The 27837-nt window shown below is 36.4% G+C and overlaps 1 protein-coding gene across 1 annotated transcript; it reads left to right on the forward strand.

Annotated features, from left to right (window-relative positions):
• Positions 1 to 411: 411 nt before the first annotated feature.
• Positions 412 to 27283, forward strand: LOC128216990 (sorting nexin-29-like). The gene is made up of 22 exons (XM_052923769.1): positions 412 to 549; positions 5931 to 5995; positions 9036 to 9088; positions 9355 to 9435; positions 9985 to 10058; positions 11324 to 11498; positions 11987 to 12057; positions 12390 to 12554; positions 13782 to 14205; positions 14636 to 14712; positions 14897 to 14987; positions 15288 to 15352; positions 18274 to 18337; positions 18644 to 18772; positions 19023 to 19105; positions 19324 to 19430; positions 19903 to 20019; positions 20344 to 20396; positions 20673 to 20763; positions 23224 to 23364; positions 23781 to 23920; positions 25202 to 27283. The coding sequence occupies exons 1-22, from the start codon at positions 543 to 545 to the stop codon at positions 25308 to 25310; spliced, it is 2382 nt and encodes a 793-aa protein (XP_052779729.1). The 5' UTR covers positions 412 to 542; the 3' UTR covers positions 25311 to 27283.
• The last annotated feature ends 554 nt before the right edge of the window (positions 27284 to 27837 follow it).

Below are 27837 nucleotides of genomic sequence, written 5' to 3' on the forward strand. Positions count from 1 at the left end.
TCGAGCGAACGGGGTTCGACTGTAATCCTGGGAGGAAAAGTGCGCCCTGTATGAGGCTCGAACCTTAGACCGCCGGAACACTTGCACTTCTCCCCTCATTATCCTATAAGGCCGTCATTGTACTCTTGTCGCTCATTTCAGATACGAGTCAAGTTATTCTTGGTGGAAAAGAGCACCCGGTGTGGAACTGGAACCAACTGAACGTTAGCTCGGCGCTCTTACCTTCTGAGCAAATGACTCTTACTCACACACACTTCAATAGTGCTACTGCTGAAAACGTTGTGGATGTTGCAATACGCTTAAAAACATAAGAAAATCGAATGTTTGAATTATAAATACTTTATACAACCTCATTTAAATGTAAATTTTCGGTAACATACTGTAGAGCTACTTCTAACACATTGATAGACGTTTTGACTCTGTCTTGCTATCACGTGATTTGTGGGAAGATGTTTACAAATATAAGTGATTTTTTCCCAAAACAACTATAATTTAACAACATTTTTGGAGTTTTATCTGCAAGACATGTATAGAGGAACAAAATGAATGGTACTTTTTTCGGAGTAATTTTGTCAAATGAATTTGGCTTTGTTTATCTTTTTTTTTTTACATTCACATGTCTTTCGGACAACGATTTCGGATAATCTGGGTTGGAGGTTTTGTTTCACTGAAACAGGCTGAAACTCAGCGTCAGTTTTATTTGTAATGATCGAAACTGTGATAAAACGAATAACTATTTTTCTTCCTAGCACACAATGGAAATCAGTAATTGCAGTATTGCTCAAACCATCACGGCTCAAATCATAGTTTTGAGCTATAACATGTATTCATTCTTTCAAAAGTTCATTTTGGGAAGGGTTTGAAAAGTCTTGGGGTTCAAAATTCAAACTCCCTTTCTAAGATATATTTTCTGTATTGTTGTTTAAATGCTTCCAAGTCAAATAGCCTCCACTCACATTTTAAAATTGGTAAAATAGGGCGCAGTATGAAATGCATACAACAAAGAAATAGAGTAATGCATACAACATAGGCAAAGAAGGGTTTTCACATTTGCATACAACATACACAAAGAAGGATGTTGAGAAACGCATACAATATAGAATAAGAACAAAAATATTGACATTGAAATATTATTGTTTAAATCAATAAATTATTATGTTTATGAGGTTAGTCAAGTGAGAAATAGTTTATTAACTTTATATTTGAATTTTGCTTTTAAAACTAAAACATAATTGATTTGTTTTTCAAACTTTTTGTTTTGTTTGAATAGGGAAAAGATCCTTATATGAAATCATTAAAATTGGTTTAATAGCTTGAAGGAAACAAAAAGTTTATGAAAACTTTGCAATTGGATAAAATAAAGATTGTATTCATTATGTATACTACAAGTATATAAGTACATTTAGGAAACAGAAACATATCATGTCACACTGATTACAATACATCAGAAACTTGTAAAATAAATCTATATAAATAATTTCTCATAAGTTTAGTAAAGCACCTGGTACTTGATAAAAGACATACATGTATTTTTAAGAATTATTGTAAATTATATGTAACAATTATAAACTGTATCCGAAATGAACAACACATTTGCATAAATATATTATATAAAAAATAATGAATACAACAGAGAAGCATGTGGGATGTAAATAGTTTACACATGATAAATGTACATTCATTTGATTACTTTAATGAGTATTTTTTTACTTAAATATTGCATGAAAAACACAGAAATTCCTCAGTGGTTGTTGAATTATCTGAAGGTGTGTTAACACAATATTTGTTGGTCTTTACGGGTGTGGTGAATTTGACATGCAGGCGAAATCGTTGGGTCTATTTTAAAATTATATTTCCACCGTTCTTCATCCTCATCGAAAAGTGGGAGACATTATATAGTATTACGTACTAAGTAAATGTGTTCTATACAAAATATGTGCTGCTTCCATATGTTTCAAAGAAAGCCTTTTGTTAAGTTTTTCTCATTAACAGTCAAATTAAGGTTGACCAGTAAGAAACATTTCTGAAACTAGTTCATTATAATTTCTTATGTTTTCAAGATATACAAAGCTTTCACATTTTTCTTTTTCTGGTAATGGTTCTATTTTAGGGATTTTATTAATTCAATTTGCCTCAAACTTTAATTTAAAAAAATCTTTTTTTCCTGCTTTGGAGTAATGGCGTTAATGCAGAGTAAAAAAAGTGTTTTTTGCTTTCCCGGGATTTTGTGTTTTCTTTGGCGTTAAACTTAATGTGTTGTCTAGATTTACAAAATCATCAAATTCAATAAAGATTAAGATCAATACACAGAAACTGTGTACTATATACAGATTGGTAGGGGTCACTTATCCAATAAAATTAAGGGTCACTTGTCCAGTAAAATACCAGTTATTGGAGATTACTTATGTGTATTGTCTGCCATAAGGTGTCCAAATGACATAATTATGATTCATTAGTGACATAATCATGATTCATTATATATTTTTCATTTGTCACCTAACACCTATCTTTATGGCATCCCTTAAATTAACGATGTGTGAATAAAGAACAAACAAACGATTGCATAGCACCTGCTATCATGGATAATTGGAGTATTGTCTCAGAATTTTGGGGAGTTTATAATAAGGAAGTCAATAAATGAAATCAAAGGATTGTTATTTCTCAACTCATTTTATTGGAAAGAAAACACTATAACACGATTTATCCAAGCACTCTGACAAATATTTTGTCGGACTATGTCCTATCACTAAAGCCATTGTTTATAAAAAAAAATGATAAATTTATTCCAATCACAAATATTGCAATCAATATAATATGCACATGTAATAACTACAAATTTAATCTAACAGAATAACCAAATTTACTACACGAAATATATATACCTACCCTTTTTACTCATTTTTCCTTTCAATTTATAATTTCAAAAGGATCATTTTATATATTTGGGATTGTTTGTTCTGATGAATGTATTGGATACGGAAAGATCAAATGTTGTTTTTTTGCATTAAAAGTTAAACTATTAAACAAATTTAACATCTGAGGTTTATCCCTTTACAAAATATATTAATAATTATCTATATTTCTCATTTTGCAATAATGGTAAGAACTTATAAATCCTATTTTCACCTATTACAATACAAATCATCAATTCAGACATTTTTACAACTACCAAAAAATGGTTTAGTTTTTCATCTTATGATGAAATGAAAATTATTAAAAGTAATTCTGTGTTTGGTTTTATAATCCTCATGCTTCTTCAGGTAATCTTAAAATTTATATTTTGTTATTGTTGTTCCGTGTCTTTGCTTTCCCCGATTTCAAAGTTTTCATAAAAGAAATAATAAATTGTTTCTTTATAAATCTAGATATTAAACCATTAAACCAATTTTAATGATTTGAAATAAGGTTCTTTTCCCTATTCAAACAAAACAAAAAGTTTACAAACAATCAATTAGGTTTTAATTCTAAAAGCAAAATTCAAAAATAAAGTAAATTAACTATTTTTCACTTGACTAAACTTCATAAACATAATAATTTATTGATTTTAACAATAAAATTACACTGTCAATATTTTTGTTCTTATTCTATATTGTATGCGTTTCTCAACATCCTTCTTTGTGTATGTTGTATGCAAATGTGAAAACCCTTCTTTGCCTATGTTGTATGCGTTACACAATTTCTTTGTTGTATGCATTTCATACCGACCCGTAAAATAGCCCCTCAAAACACCTCCACTTTTTTATTTTTTTCATAAGTATGTACATACTTATGTTACTCCAAAACATTTTTAACATACTTATGTTACTCCAAAACATTTTTAAACATTTATTTTTACAAAATGAAGTGCAATTAATATTATTTGTATATTAATAAATCTTGACAATTTTACCAAGTAAGAATAACAAACGTTTTAAAATATTACTTATAAATAATATATTATTACATCAAATCTACATTTTAAATGTTTCTAACCCACATACATGCCATATTTTCTGGAGACCATTCAGGGGGATTTGTTCAAAAGACAGAAAATTCAGGGGGATTTTGGTTGTATTCAGGGGGATATTTTTAGCAGGTCTAAGTTGGCGAAATATATAAGTATTTTTAGACGCAAGTACGAAAAAATGTATTCACACATAGTTTGCTTTAAAAACCTCCTTACTTTTTCATTATACTGAATTATTTTATGTCATGATTTATCATATTCTTATGACACACTGTCATGTCATACTGTAATGCACTTGCAGAACAAAATATGTCATTGGAAAAATATGTTTTCGAGACAATTAAATTAAATTTACCTTCCTCCAAAGCCTTAAATTGTGCTTAATTCTATCAGCTTTGATGACTTTCAGACAATAAGAGAATAGAATTAATATTATTAATTTCTTCCTTCCAAAATAGTAATATTTCTTTGCCTTTGATAATTACTACATTTAAGTAATTGATCACTTGTTGTAAAAGTTTCCTTTTGGCATTTCACCCTTGTGGATTTGTACATTTAGTTACACTCACATACTGTGGTTTCACTTTGTCATTATTGCCTGATGTAAAATTTCTAAAAAAAAAAAAAATTTTTTTTTTTTTTTAAATTCCGGGGGATTTTTATCTCCCGCCGGGAGACCGGGGGATGGATCAAAATTTCGGGGGATCTTCCCCCCCGCCGGGGGATATGGCATGTATGAACCCATAAGTTTTTTGTGTATTTCTTCATTTTAATATTGATTACGCATCATAATTAATAAACAGCAATAACATATAAGTAACCCTTTTTTTAATTTTGAAATAATTTGCACATTATTCACATCTTTAAAATACACATTTACAATGTAAGGTAAAATGTTTTCTCATTTCACAATACAATATACATTAACATAGATGGGGAATGTATACATTTTATATGTCAATACATAATAATAAGGTTCATATGCAGCTGTCACTAATCTTCTGTTTCATTAGTTTTTGGGACAGTGTGCACATATAAAGAGGAAATCTTTTTTAGCAGGCCGGTGTCAGTCAGATCGCCAGATCTGTACTAGTCCCATGCAGCGAACACACGTCTATGGTGACTGAATGTATAATATTTTTCAAGATCAAATTTTTTCTTAATACAACCTGTAGACTTAAGCAATAATGTAAATGCAATATATCTTAAAAATATAACAACTTACCTTCAAATATAAATACAAATTAAATATCTTAAGAAAATTACAACTTACCTTCAAATATACATTCAGATATCTTAAAAATATTACAACTTACATTCAAATATCTTAAAAATATTACAACTTACCTTCAAATATAATTTCAAATAAAAAAGTAGTGGGGGCTATTTGACCAAAATGGGGGCGTTTTGATCAAATTGGGGGCATTTTGACCAATTTTTTCCAAGTGGGGGCTATTTGACCAAAAATTTGGGGGCTATTTGACTATTTGACTTGGGGGCTGTTTGACCAGGTTCCGTTAAATGATGAGTCAAAATCCATGTTGGTTTTCATCATTTTATTTTACTAGTTCCCAAGTTGGTTTGTTTTTCCATAGTTTTATTTAGAAAGGTCAATCCCAAACTGTCCTACGTTCTTAATAACCCTCCATAGGTGAAAAACTTCATTCACCCATGAAAAATTAGGAGTCAGTCTTGTATATTGGCTGCAACGAAGAAGGGTTAAAATGACCTGGTCATAACTATAGTGAATAATAATAGTTGACTTTACTACCACTTCTAAAAGGTTCTTTTTGGAAATCTAAGATTTGATCGAGCTATTGCAAAATTATCCAAATAAATTTCTAAATAAAAATGATCTTGTGCTTGGATAATTTTGCAATAGCTCATTTAGTTTATATAAATAAAGTATATTTCCTTTAGTTTTTAATATTTTTATCAATCTGCTCATGTATTTGAGCACAATACATGTAATTATGTATTTCAGGTGATGGTCCCCATGTAAATGAACGGCAATCACTTCAAACTAGACTTCTTGATGCCGTAAAACAGGTGGATTTGCACTTCATAAAATAGTATTCTTTAGTTTTATTTGTCAGTTTTTAATATGTAGTTTATATAAAAGAAGTTAATTTAAAGGACAATTATTTGACACTTTGGAACCATTTGATACAGACATTTATATCGAGTCAAGACACACGTAAACAGCAACAAGTAAAAATAAATAGTTTGATGAAATGAAGTAAAATCTTGATTATTATGCCCCCCTTCGAAGAAGAGGGGTATATTGCTTTGCACAGGCATGTCGGTATGTCGGTCGGTCGGTCGGTCGGTCCGTCGGTAGACCAAAGCTTGTCCGAGTGATAACTCAACAATTCCTGGACGTATGGTCATCAAACTTCACATGAAGGTTGGGCCTGATCAGTAGATGACCCCTATTGATTTTGGGGATCATCGGGTCAAAGGTCAAGGTCACAGTGACCTTTAATGGTAAAATAATTTTAAAGCTTGTCCGAGTGATAACTCTACAATGCCTGCACCCATGGCCCTCAAACTTGACATGGAGGTTGGGCCTGACCAGTAGATGACCCCTATTGTTTTGGGGGGTCATCAGGCCAAAGGTCAAGGTCACAGTGACCTTGAATGGTAAAAGGTCGTCCGAGTGATAACTTGACAATGCCTGCACCCATGGCCCTCAAACTTGACTTGGAGGTTGGGCCTGACCAGAAGCTGACCCCTATTGTTTTTGGGGCTCATCGGGTCAAAGGTCAAGTTCACAGTGACCTTGAATGGTAAAAGGTTGTCCGAGTGATAACTCAACAATGCTGGCACCCATGGCCCTCATAATTGAATTGGAGGTTGGGCCTGACCAGTAGATGACCCCTATTGTTTTTGGGGGTCATCGGGCCAAAGGTCAAGGTCACAGTCACCTTAAATGGTAAAAGGTTGTCCGAGTGATAATGCGACAATGCCTGCACCCATGGCCCTCATAATTGAATTGGAGGTTGGGCCAGACCAGTAGAAGACCCCTATTGTTTTTGGGGGTCATCGGGCCAAAGGTCAAGGTCACAGTCATCTTGAATGGTTAAAGGTTTTCCTTGTGATAACTTGACAATGCCTGCACCCATGGCCCTCAAACTTGACTTGGAATTGGGCCTGACCAGTACATGACCCCTTTTGTTTTTGGGGGTCATCTGGCCAAAGGTCAAGGTCACAGTCACCTTGAATGGTAAAAGGTTGTCCGAGTGATAACTCAACAATGCCTGCACCCATGGCCCTCAAACTTGACTTGGAGAATTGGCCTGACCAGGAGATGACCCCTATGGTTTTTGGGGGTCATATGGCCAAAGGTCAAGGTCACAGTGACCTGGAATGTTAAAAGGTTGTCCGAGTGATAACTCGACAATGCCTGCACCCATGGCCCTCAAACTTGACTTGGAGGTTGGGCCTGGCCAGAAGATGGTCCCTATTGATTTTAGGGGTCATTGGGCTAAAGGTCAAGGTCACAGTGACCTGAAATGGTAAAATGTTATCCGAGTGATAACTGGAAAATGCCTGCACCCATGGCCCTCAAACTTGACTTGGAGGTTGGGCCTGGCCAGAAGATGGTCCCTATTGATTTTAGGGGTCATTGGGCCAAAGGTCAAGGTCACAGTGACCTTGAATGATAAAAGGTTGTCCGAGTGATAACTCAACAATGCCTGCACCCATGGCCCTCAAACTTGACATGGAGGTTGGGCCTGACCAGTAGATGACCCCTATTGATTTTAGGGGTCAAAGGTCAAGGTCACAGTGACCTTGAAAGCGACCTCGACAATTCCTGGACCTATGGTCATCAAACTTGACATGAAGGTTCGGTCTGCCCAGTAGATGACCCCTATCGTCTTTGGGGGTCATCAGGCCAAGGTCAATGTCACAGTAACCTTTAACGCAAAAAAGTTAACAAATCTTCTCCCACTGATATCTCAACAATGTCTGAACCTATGATCATTAAACTTGACATGGATGTTAAGTCTGATCAGTAAATCACCCTTATTGATTTTAAGATTCATAGAGCCAAAGGTCAAGGTCACAGTGATCTTGAATGGTAAAAGGTTGTCCGAGTGATAACTCAACAATGCCAGAACCCATGGCCTTCAAACCCATGGCCTTCAGAGTTGCATCTGACTTGTAGATGACCCCTTATGATTTAAGGGGTCATTGGGTCAAAGGTCAAGGTCACAGTGACCTTGAACGAAAAAAACTTGTCTGTGCGATAACTTGACAATGCCTGCACCCATGGCCCTCGAACTTGACATTTAGGTTTCTGGTGACCTGCTGATGACTCTGGATTTTGAGTTCATAGAGTCAAAGGTCATGGTCATAACACACTCTATCCTCACACTTTAATGGTCATAATCTTAAAACTGCCTTAACGGCAACAAATCAGCTGTCATTTCGATCCATGCATATTTCATTCAATTGTCCATATAATCCTGACAACATGGCGCTCAGGGGGGGCATAATGTTTGACAAACATCTCTTGTTAAAAATGGGCTTAGTGAGTGAAGCGAATAAGCCTTTCTTAAACATTAAGATATTACTTCAGGTCATCTAACTGACTTAAAATGCAACGTCAGTGGCTGACATATTGTCCACACAAAATTTTCTACCTTGAAGATATAGGTTGTATTCTAAGCAGAAATGGATCTTATAGTAGATCTTATAGTAAATATTCGTTGATATGTTCCAAGCAAACAGTATGATGTCATAGTTTCTCGTTACTGAAAATAGAACTGCAGTGCCCACGTTGTGATGTGTGTTTAAGATCATGAGTTTGTTTAAAAAAGTTCCTTGTATATTATATTTGTGTTAAGCATACATAATATGATGACAGAAACTGATTCTTCCAAAATTGACTGTTCTTACCTGTCACAGTTTATGTATATAAAGAAGAAATGGGCATGTCCTTTTAGCAACTGCTTTTTGCTCAGTTATATCATTTTTACTTTTTTTTTCAATGAAAACTCAGCTTGATTAAAAAAAAAAATGTATTTATTTCATTTGTACCTAATGTGAAGCATTTGGTTGTTTACCTTTGCCCTATTTTCAGTGCCAGGTGAGATTTGGGGGGAGAACAGAGCTTGCCACTGAGACTGATTCTAGGTAGTGAAATTTACCTGCCCTGCACTTCTTCACAATTTAGTTCCTGTTCTCTAGGTTCTTTTTCAGACAGACACCAGAACACTGTATATTCTGTCTGTTTTGAACAATGCATTAAATGAAAGTATGATATATATTGATTATCTGGTAGGCATGTAAAAGGGAAAGTAGTTTTGAACGTTACATGTGAAGTAAGTCAATGGTGAAGATTTGTGTTAGTGATGCCAAATATCTGTTTTGCTCTTGAGTTTGAAATCTACATGTTGCAGGGTATCATGCTTGTGTTCAGCATGGGAAAGCGTGCTTCTTCACGGTCTCCGAGGGGAAACCAAGACCCTGGCTGCTCTCAAGTATGACGTTTGTCAGTTAAATCAATTTTATGAAATTTATATTGTTTATTTATTTAAATTATTATACACACTTTTAGAATTATCAGTTATCACCCTCGGCCAACAGTTCATATGTCATTCCCTTCCATCTCAGGACAAAAGTTTTTACTGTTTCCCAAATTACCATGAAATAACTGTTTTATTACCTGATCAAAATTGTATTTGGACGAGTTGTAGAAAATAATTTGTAAGGAATATAAGGAACATTTATGTCATTTATATGATATGCTGTCTAAAACTCAATTTTGGAATTTCCAATGATGTCATAGTGCAAGAGGAAAACAGATCATAATGTTGACTTGGGAAAAGCTCAAACCATGACAAATTGATGGCTTAAATGTCAAACAGCAAAAAAATCATATTTGTTTTTATATTATGAATCATATAATCACATACAATCTTGCTGCAACCACTAGCTTTGAAACTGTTTTTTTTTTTTGCACATTAAAGGGAAGTTATCTGTTATAAGTATATATGTTCATAATATATTTTCTATATAATTTTTTGCAGGCAAGTCACAGAGATCACTGGCCTCAACAAAGTAGCTGGAATATTTACAGAGAAACCAGCTGACAAAGACATATGTAAGTCAATTCTGGGTAGGAAAGGCTTTAATCAAAATGACCACATGATTCCAGCTGTTTTTTAATCTCAGAATAATGTCTGAATACATTATTTGCAAATAATTATACGATACTGCATCCACAGAGATTTTTTCTTATGCCTTGTCAGTAATTTGGTTGAGTGATGTTTTCCACACCCCAATATTAATTCAAATTGTTAAATTCAGAGATTTTCAAATCAACGCTTTGCAACTTTAGGGCAAATGTTATATAGACTAATGTTTAACTCTTTCATGAAAATGCTTATTAAAAAAAAAAAGTAACATGTAACTGACTATTGCAGCACATTGGGGTTAAGTGAAGGAAGTGCTCATGAAACATGTAACTGTTTATTGCAGAATTTTGGGTTATGTGATGGAAGTGCACATGAAAAATATGTAACTGAATATTGCAGCCTTTTGGGGTTATGTGGAGGAAGTGCTCACGAAAAATGTAACTGACTTTTGCAGCACATTGGGGTTATGTGAAGGAAGTGCTCGAGAAAAATATGAAAATGATTATTGTAACATATTGGGGTTATGTGCTTACAAAAAAATATGTAACTGCTTATTGCCGCTTCTTAGGGTTATGTGAAGGAAGTGCTCACAAAAAAAATATGTAACTGATTATTGCAGCATTTTGGGGTTATGTGGAGGAAGTGCTCACAAAACATGTAACTGACTAATGCAACATTTTAGGGTTATGTGAAGAAAGTGCTCGAGAAAAATATGTAACTGATTATTGTAGCATTTCGGGGTTATGTGAAGAAAGTGCTCACGATAAATATGTAACTGGTTATTGCAGCTTTTTTGGGGTTATGTGGAGGAAGTGCTCGTGAAAAATATGTAACTGACTATTGCAACACTTAAGAGTTATGTAAAAGAAGTGCTCATGAAACATGTAACCGACTAATGCAGCACATTAGGGTTATGTGAAGGAAATGCTTATGAAACGTTTAACTGACCATTGCAGCCTTTTGGGGGTTATGTGAAGGAAGTGCTCATGAAACATGTAACTAACTATTGCAGCCTTTTGGGGCTATGTGAAGGAAGTGCTCATGAAACATGTAACTAACTTTTGCAGCCTTTTGGGGTTATGCTAAGGAAGTGCTCATGAAACATGTAACTAACTATTGCAGCCTTTGGGGTTATGTGAAGGAAGTGCTCATGAAACATGTAACTAACTATTGCAGCCTTTTGGCGTTATGTGAAGGAAGTGCTCATGAAACATGTAACTAACTATTGCAGCCTTTTGGGGTTATGTGAAGGAAGTGCTCACGAAACATGAAGCTGAGAGGTTTATGGCTCTGAAGAACATCAAGACGGACTCTGGAAGGGGTCGGGCCTGGCTGCGGGCCTCACTCAATGAACACTCCCTTGAGAGATACATGCATATGCTCATAGAAAACCCTGCCATCATCGGGTAAATGATTGATTCTGTTTGATGGATTCTTAATATAGATAATTGTTAATGAAGTCTCTAACTTAGTTAAAGTATATGTAAAATAGCAGGTATGTTTCTACTTGTTTAATCAATATCAAGCCGATATCACCCAAACTACCATACTTTGGTTTGGCACTGGTAACTTCTTTTATTCTAATTATTATGAATAAATGCCATGAGATATGTTACTTTTTAGTACAATTCATTGGTCCATGATTATTTAAACATATCAACCAAACTAAAACTCATTTTGAGCTTGTCTGTTTAAGGAAAATAAACCAGGTGTTTGTGGTCGAGAACTTTATCCTTGGCATTAACCCAAAAGGATTCCATGTCACATAATTTTACATGTATGTGTTGTTTCAGAGACAAGAACATCATCAATGCAACTGCTGGTATTTGCAGATTTAGAAATGTTACATTTAATGTAGTTAAATCTATCTATGGTCGAACTGTTTCACTTGCAGGCAGTACTATGAGGGCTGGTCATACCTACAGGATCAGGAGAAGAGCAGCATGCTCCCCATGATGGCTCGTGGTGAGTGCTCCAAATCATTATGCTGTTATTGTTTATACTGTTTGCTGTCTGCTGACATGCTTTAGAACATTTAAAGAGGTAAATATAAAGGGTAAAGACTGGAATTTAGCATAGTTATGATGTTTTTATCCATATCAGAGTTGTATTTTTTTTGGACCAATTACTGCACTTAAGTTAACTTCAAATAAATACTGTGCTTTCTATGTGAAATGTTAGTGAGAGTGCTTGTTGCATATAATATTTAAGAAGTGTTGTTTACATTTTAAGCTGTTTAGATCGTTAAAGCAACTATTTTACTAAGTGCTTCCTTGATGTCTTTTTTATCTGTGTAGGTCTTGACTCGATTCTGTTTGCTGTGACGGTTGACAACGTGGATCTGAATGCTGTGCACCAGATCACCACACCCATGGTTCAGGCTGGTGGTGCTGTCTCCACCCCTCTTAAACCCCAGGCTGAACTGAGGCCAGTCATCGCCGGGGAGAGTCCACCAGACCAGGGTAGGCTTTAAGCACAATTGCTTGTTCCTTCCTACTGATGTCCGACTTAAGAGCTATTTCTGGTTATAAACCACAACATTCAACCTTTGTCTGTTTGGAAAAAAATAAAGTGTTTCTTAATTATTAGTTGTTAGGCAGTATAAATTAGTTTTATATGGAAAACCTCTTGAAGTTATAATGTTGTAGAGTCATTGGTATAGGCTTGTCATCAATGGCGTTGTAAGCCTGCAAAAACTTTCTTAACAACATCAAGATATTCAAATGAAACTAAGTACATTTGTTGCCATTAAACACAATACAATCTATACACATTTTAAGCAAGGCCTGTAACTCTGGCTGTGATAGCTGTTGTTGTTGTTTGTTTGTATTGGTGGGGGGGGGCTGGAAAAAAAACCTTCAGATCTGTGGTATTCGCTTGCTGTTCTCTTTTTAAAATAACTCTACTGGTTAATTTTAAAAAATTAATTCTGCATGTTGAAAGTAAGTAAAGTTTGGTCTACATGAAAATGAGAAAAAAATGATTGTTGAGCAACTTTCCTAAGTGAAATGCATTCATATTTTTACTTAATATTTATAAGTATTTGTTACACTTAATTTTTTCTCACATGATAACAGTGTTCCCTGTTGGTGAAATAAAACTGGATGCTCTAGATTATGTAATCATTGTGTGTTTATCATGTGTCATATCAGTATACAGTCCACGTTATAATACATTTACAATGATAGATAAAAGGTACAAAAGGGCAGATGGCTTTAAATTAGGCCAAAGCTACATCATTTACAATGCCATGGAACCTGTTGATGAGCATTGCATAGTGAATTTTAAGAATAAATGTCTTTGACTGCTATTACTTTGTGTGTTTATATGTTATTGGGGAAGATTGAGGGATTAATTTGAATATAATAGTTAGACTTTGGTATGCTGGAATAGAAAAATAAGTATGGCCTTAATGCAGATATCAATATTTTGTGTCGTTTTAGTGTAAGTGGTGGGTTAAAAAAATGAAGGATTTTAAAAAGTTAAATTTTAACCTACCATAATTGTGTCATTGTTATATGCTTAATTGATCCCAAGAGTATTGTTTATTAATTTTGACTTGTTGATATAAACTGCATTTGATGTCCAGGAAGTAAATAACACACAAAAAGGAAATTGATTCAAATGATTTTGTTCTGGAAGGCCAAAGAATGTTATTGTAGAAGTTGCAGGGTTGGTCTAATTTTCAGAAAAAGAAGTGGTAGTTAAAAAGAAAGAAAAAAAGAAGAAAAAGAAAGTTGCCCATATAGTGAGTTTTGATGAGGATGCATCGGGCTCAGGCACTTTCTCACGGGTGGGAAACTATGGGAAATCTGGGAGCTTCAGCCTCGAGTCCCCTCTAGACTCGCCAACAATACTGGCAAATGATAATGAACAGCCAACCTTTTCCACACACACAGTGACAAAAAACAATATTGGTGCTAGAAGTGATTTTCAAACTATCAATCAATCAAAATCTGTGACACAAGCAGTGGACATCAAATCAAAAGCTGGCATAGAGTCCAGCAGGACAGGAAGTGCAATGGGCAGTCTGAGTGAGATGAGGCGGAATCCTAGCATTGCCAGCTCCAGACGGAGTCAAGGGTCAATAGACTCAACAGATTTTGAGCTTAGGTAATGATATCTACATTCAATTTTGTATATTTGATATGGATTTTATGTTAAGAGTAAAGTTTACAGTTTGTAATAAAATTTGAATTGTCACTTTTCAGATTGATTTTTTTTTCTAAAATCAAAAATCATAGAAGAAGGTCTTGAGTAAATTATCAAGTATTTGTCATCGCTTTGAATTCCCAATTTTAGTCAAAATGACTGATCAGAAAGGCTCTGGGCTGAATCCCAAAATGGTGTCAAAACATTGACTGTTGTCATGCAACATTGTGATGTTTGATATAATATTAGTGATATTCACATGGAATATTTTACACATTGATATGATGTACACAAATAGTTTGTTTACTCTGGCCAAAAGTTTTCCCCAATGACCAGCTAGATATAGAAATAAATCTTCAAGAGCTCTAATGAACATTTTATGTTTCGGCAGTATGGAGATCAGTGGTGCGGTGATGACCCCGATCTCCCCGGAGGGCCACTCCGCCCTCAATGACAACAGTGGCTCATGTGAGTACCCCTGCTTGAATGGATTCCATCTTACTCAGTGATCAATTAAGTCATCACGTAATTATATTCCTTGAATAAAAAAGTTCCTTTGTTACACATTTTATGAGATAAAATAAACCAAACAGAAGTATCAAGAGTATATTGCCTGGCATATTGAAAACTAGAATGTTTGATACTTCATTAGATGGGTCGAACAGTCTGTCTGCCTTCCAAGATGAGGACATCCAGTCGGCAACGTTTGCCCTACAGCAGGCACAGAACAGTTTTAACGCAAGGTACAGTATGAGGGATGGATTTCCTTCACAATGCTACTCATGTAGTCATAGAATCCATGTACATGTATTGTGTATAGTCAGTTTAAGAGTTTGTAAACAGTAAATGAGTGTTTAGTTGGTATTGCTACTGTGTTTATAATTTTAGTTTTGTTAGGAAATTTACAAATGCTTTGTATTTGTTTATCATAATAAAATCCTTCAGAGGCATTATTCATTCCTTTTACTGTGAATTGAAGCACTTCTATATATTTTGTCACTCTTCTAATGCCCCTTTTACCTTTTTGTGTGTTTATGTTTCAGTCACCGGACACAAGGAGATGGGGGAAACATGGCGGAAGACATCCACAATGACAAGATGTCAACAGGTAAATATAGAGGCACTCAGCTTATTAGCACAAAAATACTTGAGTTGTAAATGGAAAGCATCATCTTATCTCTACTGTTACGTAATCTTGCCCACGGATGTTTTGCCTTTTAAATATTCCGTAACAGATACGTATTTATTGAAATTCTCTAAGGATTTATATATTCAATTGTGCTGTTAAAAGAACAAAATCTAGATTACCTGGCCTGAGGTTATTAGGACAAAATATTAAAGGCAATATTGATACCAAGTGTATGTTGAATACAAGCCTTGTTATACCCCTGACAAATGAAGTTTGAAGTAGGTATATTGGAGTCACCCTGTGGTTGGTCGGTCTGTTGCAATTTCCTGATCCGTAGGATAACTTGAAATCTATTGAATAGAATTTAATTATACTTTATACAATGATAGAACATAGAGAGAGGAAGTGTAGTGTACACTTTCCATAACTCCCTTTTATCTAATTAAAGAGTAACTGCCCTTTGTAACCTTTGCGGAGCATAACTTGAATATAAATAGATGGAATTTAATACAACTGCAAACAATGGTGTTGCGCAATGAAACAGTGGAAGAGTGGAAGAGTAGAACTATAACTCTTTCAGCTAATTACAGAGTAAATGCCCTTTGTTACTTTTTCATGTCAGGAGCATAACTTGAAAACTAATAAATAATTATGCCCCCCTTCGAAGAAGAGGGGTATATTGCTTTGCACAGGCATGTCGGTATGTCGGTCGGTCGGTCCGTCGGTAGACCAAAGCTTGTCCGAGTGATAACTCAACAATTACTGGACGTATGGTCATCAAACTTCACATGAAGGTTGGGCCTGACCAGTAGATGACCCCTATTGATTTTGGGGGTCATCGGGTCAAAGGTCAAGGTCACAGTGACCTTTAATGGTAAAATAATTTAAAGCTTGTCCGAGTGATAACTCAACAATGCCTGCACCCATGGCCCTCAAACTTGACATGGAGGTTGGGCCTGACCAGTAGATGACCCCTATTGTTTTTGGGGGTCATCAGACCAAAGGTCAAGGTCACAGTGACCTTGAATGGTAAAAGGTTGTCCGAGTGATAACGTGACAATGCCTGCACCCATGGCCCTCAAACTTGACTTGGAGGTTGGGCCTGACCCCTATTGTTTTTTGGGCTTAATGGGTCAAAGGTCAAGGTCACAGTGACCTTGAATGGTAAAATGTTGTTCGAGTGATAACTCAACAATGCCTGCACCCATGGCCCTCAAACTTGACTTGTAGGTTGGGCCTGACCAGTAGATGACCCCTATTGTTTTGGGGGGGTCAATGGGCCAAAGGTCAAGGTCACAGTGACCTTGAATGGTAAAAGGTTGTCCGATTGATAACTCAACAATGCCTGCACCCATGGCCCTCAAACTTGACTTGGAGAATTGGCCTGACCAGAAGATGGTCCCTATTGATTTAAGGGGTCATTGGGCCAAAGGTCAAGGTCACAGTGACCTGGAATGGTAAAAGGTTATCTGAGTGATAACTTGACAATGGCTGCACCCATGGCCCTCAAACTTGATTTGGAGGTTGAGCCTGGCCAGAAGATTGTCCCTATTAATTTTAGGGGTCATTGGGCCAAAGGTCAAGGTCACAGTGACCTTGAATGATAAAAGGTTGTCCAAGTGATAACTCAACAATGCCTGCACCCATGGCCCTCAAACTTGACTTGAAGGTTGGGCCTGACCAGTAGATGACCCCTATTGATTTTAGGGGTCAAAGGTCAAGGTCACAGTGACCTTGAAAGCAAACTCGACAATTCTTGGACCTATGGTCATTAAACTTGACATGAAGGTTGGGCCTGCCAAGTAGATGACCCCTATCGACTTTGGGGGTCATCAGGCCAAGGTCAATGTCACAGTAACCTTTAATGCAAAAAAGTTAACAAATCTTCCCCCAATGATATCTCGACAATGCCTGAACCTATGATCATTAAACTTGACATGGATGTTAAGCCTGACCAGTAGATCACCATTATTGATTTTAGGATTCATAGAGCCAAAGGTCAAGGTCACAGTGGTCTTGAATGGTAAAAGGTTGTCCGAGTGATAACTCAACAATGCCTGAACCCATGGCCTCCAAACTTGACTTGGAGTTGCATCTGACTTGTAGATGACCCCTTATGATTTAAGGGGTCATCGGGTCAAAGGTCAAGGTCACAGTGACCTTGAACGAAAAAAACTTGTCTTTTGATAACTTGACAATGCCTGCACCCATGGCCCTCAAACTTGACATTTAGGTTTCTGGTGACCAGCTAATGACTCTGGATTTTGAGTTCATAGAGTCAAAGGTCATGACGGTCATAACACACTTTATCCTCACACTTTAATGGTCATAATCTTAAAACAGCAACAAATCAGCTGTCATTTCGGTCCATGCATATTTCATTCAATTGTCCATATAATCCTGACAACATGGCGCTCAGGGGGGGCATAATGTTTGACAAACATCTCTTGTTTGAATTTAATTAAACTTCATATTATTGTTAAGTACTACGTTAGAAAGTGCAGTGTACATGAACCATAACTCTATGCCAGCTAATCACAGAGTTATTGCCCTTTAGTAATGGATGGCATTTAATTAAACTTCATACAACAGGAAAGCACATTGTGAGGAACTCCAGGGTACAAAAGAATAACTCTAATTCAGACAGAGTTATTACCCTTTTTTACGGTACTTTTTCTTGACAGCAACGTAACTTCGAAATTACTCAATGGATTTTAATATACAAAATACCGGGTACTTTTTTGAAGCATGATGAGTGAGAATGCAGTGTACAATAACCTCAGAGTTATGGCCTATTTTCAAGATATAGTTTGCCATTCCTGTGTCCAGGAGGCATTCAGGGGTATTTTTCACTCCTGTGGCAGCTCTAATTCAGTATATACTATATGTTTATCCTATAGAGGAGCTGAAGAAGGCCGTGGTATCCATGATGCTGCGGAAGGATGAGGTCGAGGAACAAAACAAGTCAGTAACAATGAAAACTATGTAGTTATATTGTGAGAAACATCCTTCACATTACAAAGTTAGTCCTATTTTAAGAAATGGTTACTGGGCATGCAAACTAAAAGAACTAATACATATTAAACTGAATAATTAATTTCATGCTATAGCCAGCTTTAAAGTTTGCATGTTGTTTAGAAATAGAGCTTAAAATCTCAGAAAAGATTCTTCATGAAATGTGCATCAAACATTGGTTATTGTAAAGCTATTTAAAATAAGATGTAGTTTCTCATGTTGTGTAATATTATACATGTCTTGGTGTGTCTGCAGGATTATGAAGCAAATGTTGGAACAAGAGATGGAGACGTCATCGTTGCTTCGGGCGGAGATTGAGGACATGAAGCACCAGGCTGATGTCAGACAGGAAAAGGAGGCTGCCAAGCTACTGGCATTGCAGAAGTGGGTTACCTTTCTTAACATGGGCCTTACATCTATATGCAGATTTCAGTGAAGAATTTTTTTTATGGTGAACAAAAACAGACTGAAGGACTTTTTTAGTGGTGATGGAATGAAATGAAAATATGATTGCTATAAATTGTTTTCCTTTCTTTTTAAGAATTAATACAATTAAGATTCATGAATGCCTACAGTTTTTACTTGTTTCTTTTAAATAATATTAGTCTTTTATATTGGTCATATTTTATTCCAGGGAAAATGAGCTGTTAAAGCATCAGTTACGGAAGTATGTAAATGCAGTCCAGATGTTGAGAACAGAAGGCACCACTGTAGATGGTAAGGAATGGATTTCTTGTATTCTATTTTTCTGACTAAAGTTCCTCAAACAAAGCAAGCCACGGTGACGGTATTACTACCGCCTTTTGTTTCTGGCAGAAAATAAAGAGGCAGTACTTGACACTTTAAAAAATAGAAAGTTTAGATTAGCTGAAATGTGTTCATTATAACCAGATGATTTAATTATGTTATTAATGACTCAGTTTTGACTTATACAGAGAACCTGGGTATCAAAATGGAGGATCCCCAGCCTAGCATCCCACCAGAGAAATCAAGCACTGACTACAGCCATGAAGCAGAGGAGTACGAGAAAAAACTCATACAGGTATGTGTTATACACTTGTGGGAAAGTGAACATAAGCAACATAGTTGCACACCTCATGTTTAACTTTTTGGTGTCCACAACGGGCATGCTCTCTTGGTCGTATGGTAAAGCTTTCCACAACGAGCATGCTCTCTTGGTCGTGTGGTATAGCTGTCCACAAGGGGCACACTTTTTTGGTCGTGTGGTATAGCTGTCCACAAGGGGCACACTCTCTTGGTCGTGTGGTATAGCTGTCCACAAGGGGCACACTCTCTTGGTCGTGTGGTATAGCTGTCCACAAAGGACACGCTCTCTTGGTTGTGTGGTATAGCTGCCCACAAGGGACCCGCTATCTTGGATGTGGTGATAAGCTGTGTACAAAGGGCACACTCTTTTGATCATGTGGTATAGCTGTATGGAGTAGGTGTCCATATTACTGAAATAACTTATAACCAATGGGGAAATGTAAACACTGTTGTGTTGTTATTGGCAGGTTGCAGAGATGCACGGGGAGTTGATGGAGTTCAACGAGCTGCTACACCGCCAGCTTAACCTGCGGGAACACATGCTCAAACGCCTCCAGAATGAGCTCATCGACCTAAGGGGACCGGTAAGTGCTGAGTTTTGAGATTATGTGTTAAACAAATTCATAAAATGATTATGTTGAATAGCATCTTGATGATTATTATCCTCATGTGGTCAATATGAAAATCTAGATTAAACAAATTGTTTTCATAATGTTCTGGTGTCTTATTATCTTTATTATTATCTTTTTGAATCGCAAATGTCACATTTATCATATTTAAATGCTTAGTGAGTCCTTCTTAGTTGCAAACATAAAGGAATATCCTGTTTGAACATGTATATACTAGAAGCAGGCCTGTTCCTCTTGTTTTAAGCAAGTTTGCATTTACCGGTACCATGTTTATTTCAGCTTCCCAATGATATTAACTTCACAGACGACTTGCTGGCTCTTGGGGCCGAAAGGTATACAAGTCTTCATAAGTTTCACATAGCACAAATGCATATTTAAGGAAATATGTGTTAGTGAAAATTATATTATAATATTTCACAAAATGTTGATATCTTATGAAAGTAAGTAGATACACATTAGTGGAAATGTAATATTGATTATCATGATTGATTATCCCCAATGTTGGCCTCGAAGATTGTTTGGTTAAATTCCGCCATTGCACTACCATTATTTGTTATTTTGTGATTTTATACCTGTGAATAAGTTGTTATTTTCTATCTGTATTACAGTTTGAAGATGCAGCAGACCACTCTTATAAATGTGTGGATACCGTCAGCCTTCTTGAGAGGGAAAACTTCAGACACCCATCATGTATACCAGGTTGGTGTGTGTACAGATATTCCCCTGGAAATCATCCGCTCTTATAGGCACTAGGAAAATTAATCAAGCTTACTCACAGCCCGGTTTTGACTAACACACATGTAAGTTCATGTATTGTAAGTTTCTGTGTTCTGAAGGCTGGCTGTTACACTTAAATTGTGTAAAAAAAAATCTGCTTAAGTAGGTTATTTGAGCGTATAGCCAGAATAAACATACAGCTTAAAGAAAGGTACAGGTATTGTAACATGGGGCACAGAATAAACGTACAGCTTAAAGAAAGGTACAGGTATTGTAACATGGGGCACAGAATAAATGTACAGCTTAAAGAAAGGTACAGGTATTGTAACATGGGGCACAGAATAAACGTACAGCTTAAAGAAAGGTACAGGTATTGTAACATGGGGCACAGAATAAACGTACAGCTTAAAGAAAGGTACAGGTATTGTAACATGGGGCACAGAATAAACGTACAGCTTAAAGAAAGGTACAGGTATTGTAACATGGGGCACAGAATAAACATACAGCTTAAAGAAAGGTACAGGTATTGTAACATGGGGCACAGAATAAACATACAGCTTAAAGAAAGGTACAGGTATTGTAACATGGGGCACAGAATAAACATACAGCTTAAAGAAAGGTACAGGTATTGTAACATGGGGCACAGAATAAACGTACAGCTTAAAGAAAGGTACAGGTATGGTAACATGGGGCACAGAATAAACCTACAGCTTAAAGAAAGGTACAGGTATTGTAACATGGGGCACAGAATAAACATACAGCTTAAAGAAAGGTACAGGTATTGTAACATGGGGCACAGAATAAACGTACAGCTTAAAGAAAGGTACAGGTATTGTAACATGGGGCACAGAATAAACGTACAGCTTAAAGAAAGGTACAGGTATTGTAACATGGGGCACAGAATAAATGTACAGCTTAAAGAAAGGTACAGGTATGGTAACATGGGGCACAGAATAAACGTACAGCTTAAAGAAAGGTACAGGTATTGTAACATGGGGCACAGAATAAACATACAGCTTAAAGAAAGGTACAGGTATGGTAACATGGGGCACAGAATAAACCTACAGCTTAAAGAAAGGTACAGGTATTGTAACATGGGGCACAGAATAAACGTACAGCTTAAAGAAAGGTACAGGTATTGTAACATGGGGCACAGAATAAACGTACAGCTTAAAGAAAGGTACAGGTATGGTAACATGGGGCACAGAATAAACCTACAGCTTAAAGAAAGGTACAGGTATTGTAACATGGGGCACAGAATAAACGTACAGCTTAAAGAAAGGTACAGGTATGGTAACATGGGGCACAGAATAAACGTACAGCTTAAAGAAAGGTACAGGTATGGTAACATGGGGCACAGAATAAACGTACAGCTTAAAGAAAGGTACAGGTATTGTAACATGGGGCACAGAATAAACGTACAGCTTAAAGAAAGGTACAGATATGGTAACATGGGTCACAGAATAAACGTACAGCTTAAAGAAAGGTACAGATATGGTAACATGGGTCACAGAATAAATGTACAGCTTAAAGAAAGGTACAGATATGGTAACATGGGGCACAGAATAAACGTACAGCTTAAAGAAAGGTACAGATATGGTAACATGGGGCACAGAATAAACGTACAGCTTAAAGAAAGGTACAGGTATTGTAACATGGGGCACAGAATAAATGTACAGCTTAAAGAAAGGTACAGGTATTGTAACATGGGGCACAGAATAAACGTACAGCTTAAAGAAAGGTACAGGTATGGTAACATGGGGCACAGAATAAACCTACAGCTTAAAGAAAGGTACAGGTATTGTAACATGGGGCACAGAATAAACGTACAGCTTAAAGAAAGGTACAGGTATGGTAACATGGGGCACAGAATAAACGTACAGCTTAAAGAAAGGTACAGGTATTGTAACATGGGGCACAGAATAAACGTACAGCTTAAAGAAAGGTACAGGTATTGTAACATGGGGCACAGAATAAACGTACAGCTTAAAGAAAGGTACAGATATGGTAACATGGGTCACAGAATAAACGTACAGCTTAAAGAAAGGTACAGATATGGTAACATGGGTCACAGAATAAATGTACAGCTTAAAGAAAGGTACAGATATGGTAACATGGGTCACAGAATAAACGTACAGCTTAAAGAAAGGTACAGATATGGTAACATGGGGCACAGAATAAACGTACAGCTTAAAGAAAGGTACAGGTATTGTAACATGGGGCACAGAATAAATGTACAGCTTAAAGAAAGGTACAGGTATTGTAACATGGGGCACAGAATAAACGTACAGCTTAAAGAAAGGTACAGATATGGTAACATGGGTCACAGAATAAACGTACAGCTTAAAGAAAGGTACAGATATGGTAACATGGGGCACAGAATAAACGTACAGCTTAAAGAAAGGTACAGGTATTGTAACATGGGGCACTGTTTACTTCTAGGTTTATGTTCGTATACGTGATGAAGAATGGAATGTGTACAAGAGGTACAAGCAGTTCAACGATCTTCACTCCGAGATGAAGAAGAAATACCCACTCACGGCCAAGTTTGACTTTCCACCTAAAAAGTCCTTTGGGAAAAAGGTGAGTGATGTGACGTGAATTTTTGTTGTTACAATGTGATTTCTGAAATGACTGCCTACTTTGTGTATTTAACAAAAGAATATATTATTTCAAATCCATGTGCATTTGTTAATTTGTTATCATGTGACTTCATGGGTTTATGACAATGTATATCAGTGTGGTTTGGCCTCATGTAATTTGTCCCTATGACATTATAGAAATCCTGTGATCAGATTGAAAACCTTCAGTACCTAATAATAATCTTGCCTGTCTTATTTGGTCGAAAAAAAAAATGTAATTTGAAATGCAAATTTCGTTATTTAATTGTTTTAAGGTTAAACATGAAATTTATGACATGTTTAAAACATATGTAAGGGCATACAATTCATAGATAATACCAGTGCCAGTCTGTGATAGGTAAGTGTGTTGTCTTCCAGGACAGTAAGGTGGTGGAGAGCCGTCGTCTCGTGCTGCAGACATACCTCCGCTCCCTCATCAACCACCTACTAGAAAAACAGTCCACCCTCGCTGGCAATGCCTGTAAACAGTCACTCCTGGACGTTCTGCCCTTTTTCAGGTATGCAACATGGTTTTGGCATAAGCACTGGGAAAGAGAGTGTCAATTGATTCATTAGGCTAGATTAATCAATAGTTTCATGTTTTAATGTCAAATAAGCATATTGTCTAGGGCCATTGACAAAGGGTATAAATGGTGATGTGGCCAGGACACAAACATATATACATGTATACCATTAACAATTATAAATTTTGTAAAAACAGTTTAAATGAAGAATAAAAAGACGTTGCACATCAATCAATAACCACTGGTGTTTTTATGCCCCCCTTAATAGGGGTATATTGCTTTGCATATGTCGGTCGGTCTGTCGGTAGACCAAAACTGTCTGAGTGGTAACTCGACAATTCCTTGACATATGGTCATCAAACTTGACATGAAGATAGGGACTGGCCAGTAGATGACCCTAGTGTCCCCTATTGATTTTAGCAGTCATTGGGTCAAAGATCAAGGTCACAGTGACCTTAAATGGTAAAAGGATTTTAAAGCTTGTCCGAGTGATTAATCAACAATGCCTAGACCTATGGTCATCAAACTTGACATGGTTGCAGGGCCTGACCAGTAGATGACCCCTATTGATTTTAGGGGTCAAAAGGTCAAGATCACAGTGACCTTGAATGCTAAAAGGTTTTCCGTTTGGTAATTTGACAATGCCTGCACCCATGGCCCTCAATCTTGACTTGGAGGTTGGGTCTGACCAGTAGATGACCCCTATTGATTTTGGGGTTCATTGGGCCAAAGGTAAAGGTCACATTGACCTGGAATGATAAAAGGTTTTCGAGTGATAACTCGACAATGCCTGCACCCATGGCCCTCAAACTTGACTTGTATGTTGGGCCTGACCAGTAGATGGCCCCTATTTATTTTGGGGGTCATCAGGTCAAAGTTCAAGGTCACAGTGACATTGAAAGCAAACTCGAAAATTCCTGGACTTATGGTTGTCAAACTTGACATGAAGGTTGGGCCTGACCAGTTGATGACCCCGGTTGATTTTGGGTTTCATTGTGTCAAAGGTCAAGGTCACAGTGATCTTTAACAAAGTTAACAAAGCTTCTCCCAGTGATAACTCAACAAAGCCTGGACCTATGATCATCAAACTTGACTAGGGGGTTGGGACTGACCTGTAGGTGACCCCTTTTAGAGAGAGAGATTCTTTTATTAAAGCGTAATTTCTTTTTCATTCTTGAATCCTTGTAAACTTATATAGCCTTGGTCTTTCGGCTATAGAATCTTAAAAAACTAGTTTTATTACAAATATAATAAGGCTCCAATTTATCTTTTCAGTGACAAGTCTGTGGAGGACAAGAAAAAGAAGAAATCTGAGGGCAGTAGAACCCCGCTGTCATCTAGCCCCCCAGCAGTACCACTACCGGAACAGTATGGGGGGTTATAGCCCCACTATGTAATAGGGTGGTTATAACCTCTTTGCATATTAGGGGTTTATAGCCCCACTTTGTAATTGGGCAGTTATAGCCTCACTGCTTTATTGGGGGTTATAGCCCCACCATGTTATAGGGAGGTTATAGCCTGACTGTGTTAAAGGGGGTTATAGCCAAACTATATAATAGGGCTGTTATAGCCTGACTGTTATAGGATGTTATAGACCCAGTATGTAATAGGGAGGTTATAGCCTGACTGTGTTATTGGGGGTTATAGCCAGACTATGTTAAAGGGAGGTTATAGCTTGACTGTGTTATAGGGGGTTATAGCCAAACTATGTAATAGGGCAGTTATAGCCTGACTGTTACAGGGTGTTATAGGCCCACTATGTAATAGGGAGGTTATAGCCTGACTGTGTTATAGGGGGTTATAGCCAAACTATGTTATAGGGAGGTTATAGCATGACTGTGTTATAGGGGGTTATAGCCAAACTATGTTATAGGGAGGTTATAGCATGACTGTGTTATAGGGGGTTATAGCCAAACTATGTTATAGGGAGGTTATAGCATGACTGTGTTATAGGGGGTTATTGTCCTACTATGTTATAGGGAGGTTATAGCTTGACTGTGTTATATGGAGTTATAGACCCAGTATGTTATAATGAGGTTATAGCTTGACTGTGTTATAGGGGGCTATAGACCCACAATGTAATACTGAGGTTACAGCTTGACTGTGTTATAGGGGATCATAGCCCCACTATGTAGTAGGGTGGTTTTAGCCTCACTGCATTTTATTGGGTTATAGCTCCATGTTGTAGCCTCACTGTGTTACATGGGGATATTGCCCCATTGTATTAATGGGAGTTTTAGTAAAACTGGTTTTAGACAGTTATAGCCCAACTGGGTTACAGGTGATTACAGCCCCACAGTGTAATAGGGTGGTAAAGCCTCCTTAATATTTTATTATTATTTTTTTTTTGCCGAAATTTTCATTTGTTTGACTTCCATGTTACTTCTTTGATGTGCATTCCAAAAGTTTATGTTACAGAGGAATTGTTTGTTAAAGAATTATGAAAAAGAACTCTTTAATTGCATGCCATGTTACCACATAATATTATATCATATATGGGCTGTATGTATTGCTGTCACTTGTTCATATTTGAAGATTTGTTGTTGTCCATTTTTCGTCTATTATAAGTTTATAAAGTCAATGATGTAACATTATTGCAACATAATATGTTTCATTTTTAAGAGATTGTTTCATATAGGGTATTTACCTGCTCAGTAAGTTATGGCCAAAAGTGCTGTCCTTCTGACCACAATATGTTTTAATGGTCAAAATTAGTTTTTGTTACTGAGGTGAAACAGTGTTTAAATGTCTCTACTTTCTTAACCCCCAATAACTAAACAGACACAGAAACATGTATTATAAAACCATGGAAACAATCCCAGTAGCCTTGTCATTTTGATGGAGTTTAATCTTTAGAACTTTTTGCAACTTGTTAATGTTTCCACATTTTTCATTATTGTATCAGAACAAGTTACAAGTTCATCACTCAAATTATTTCATAGCTTGATGCTTCGCCATGCTGGTTGGGTTTCGCATAAGAATTATTATCAGAGAATGTGTTTACTGTTAATTAATTTTTTTATATCGAGCATCTGGATTATATCGCACCATATCATGTCAGTATGTCTAGTAGTTTTATTAGACAATACCGAGAGTTGACAGTATTTGGTATACCATTATTTGAATGATGAAATAGGTATCTACAATCCTTTAGTATGACCTAAGTGTTAATGGTGCAATTTAGCTTAGCATATTTTAAGGGGCCAGTGCAATTTACCTGGCATTTCTCAAAGTGCGTTAATGTACTTGCAATGCTATAAACTGTGTATAATGTATGAAATTTTAAATATTGCTTATATGGTACTTTTAGAGTATATTTATGGAATATAAAATTCTGAATAAATATTTTAAATATAAGGTGTCGTTCGTTTGGTTCCTTTGGTACAAATACCCAATCTGGTAAATTCTGTTATTTGTGCGCTTCCTTTGTTTAAATACCCAGTATGGTATATTCTGTCATTTGTAATCTTCCTTTGTTTAAATACGCAATTGGTATATTCTGTCATTTGTTTTCTTCCTTTGTTTAAATACGCAGTCTGATATATTCTTTGATTTGTGCACTTCCTTTGGTATGAATACCCAGTCTGGTATATTCTGTCATTTGTGCCTTCCTTTTTTTAAATACGCAGTCTGGTATATTCTGTCATTTGTAATATTCCTTTGTTTAAATACACAGTCTGGTATATTCTGTCATTTGTGCACTTCCTTTGTTTAAATACCCAGTCAGGTATATTCTGTCATTTGTGCACTTCCTTTGGTATAAATACGCAGTCTGGTATATTCTGCCATTTGTGCATTTCATTAGGTATAAATATCTAGTCTGGTATATTCTGTCATTTGTGCACTTCCTTTGTTATAAATACCCAGTCTGGTATATTCTGTCATTTGTGCACTTCCTTTGGTATATCCAG

The sequence above is a fragment of the Mya arenaria genome, chromosome 2 (genome assembly GCF_026914265.1).
Source record: "Mya arenaria isolate MELC-2E11 chromosome 2, ASM2691426v1".
NCBI lineage: Eukaryota > Metazoa > Mollusca > Bivalvia > Myida > Myidae > Mya > Mya arenaria.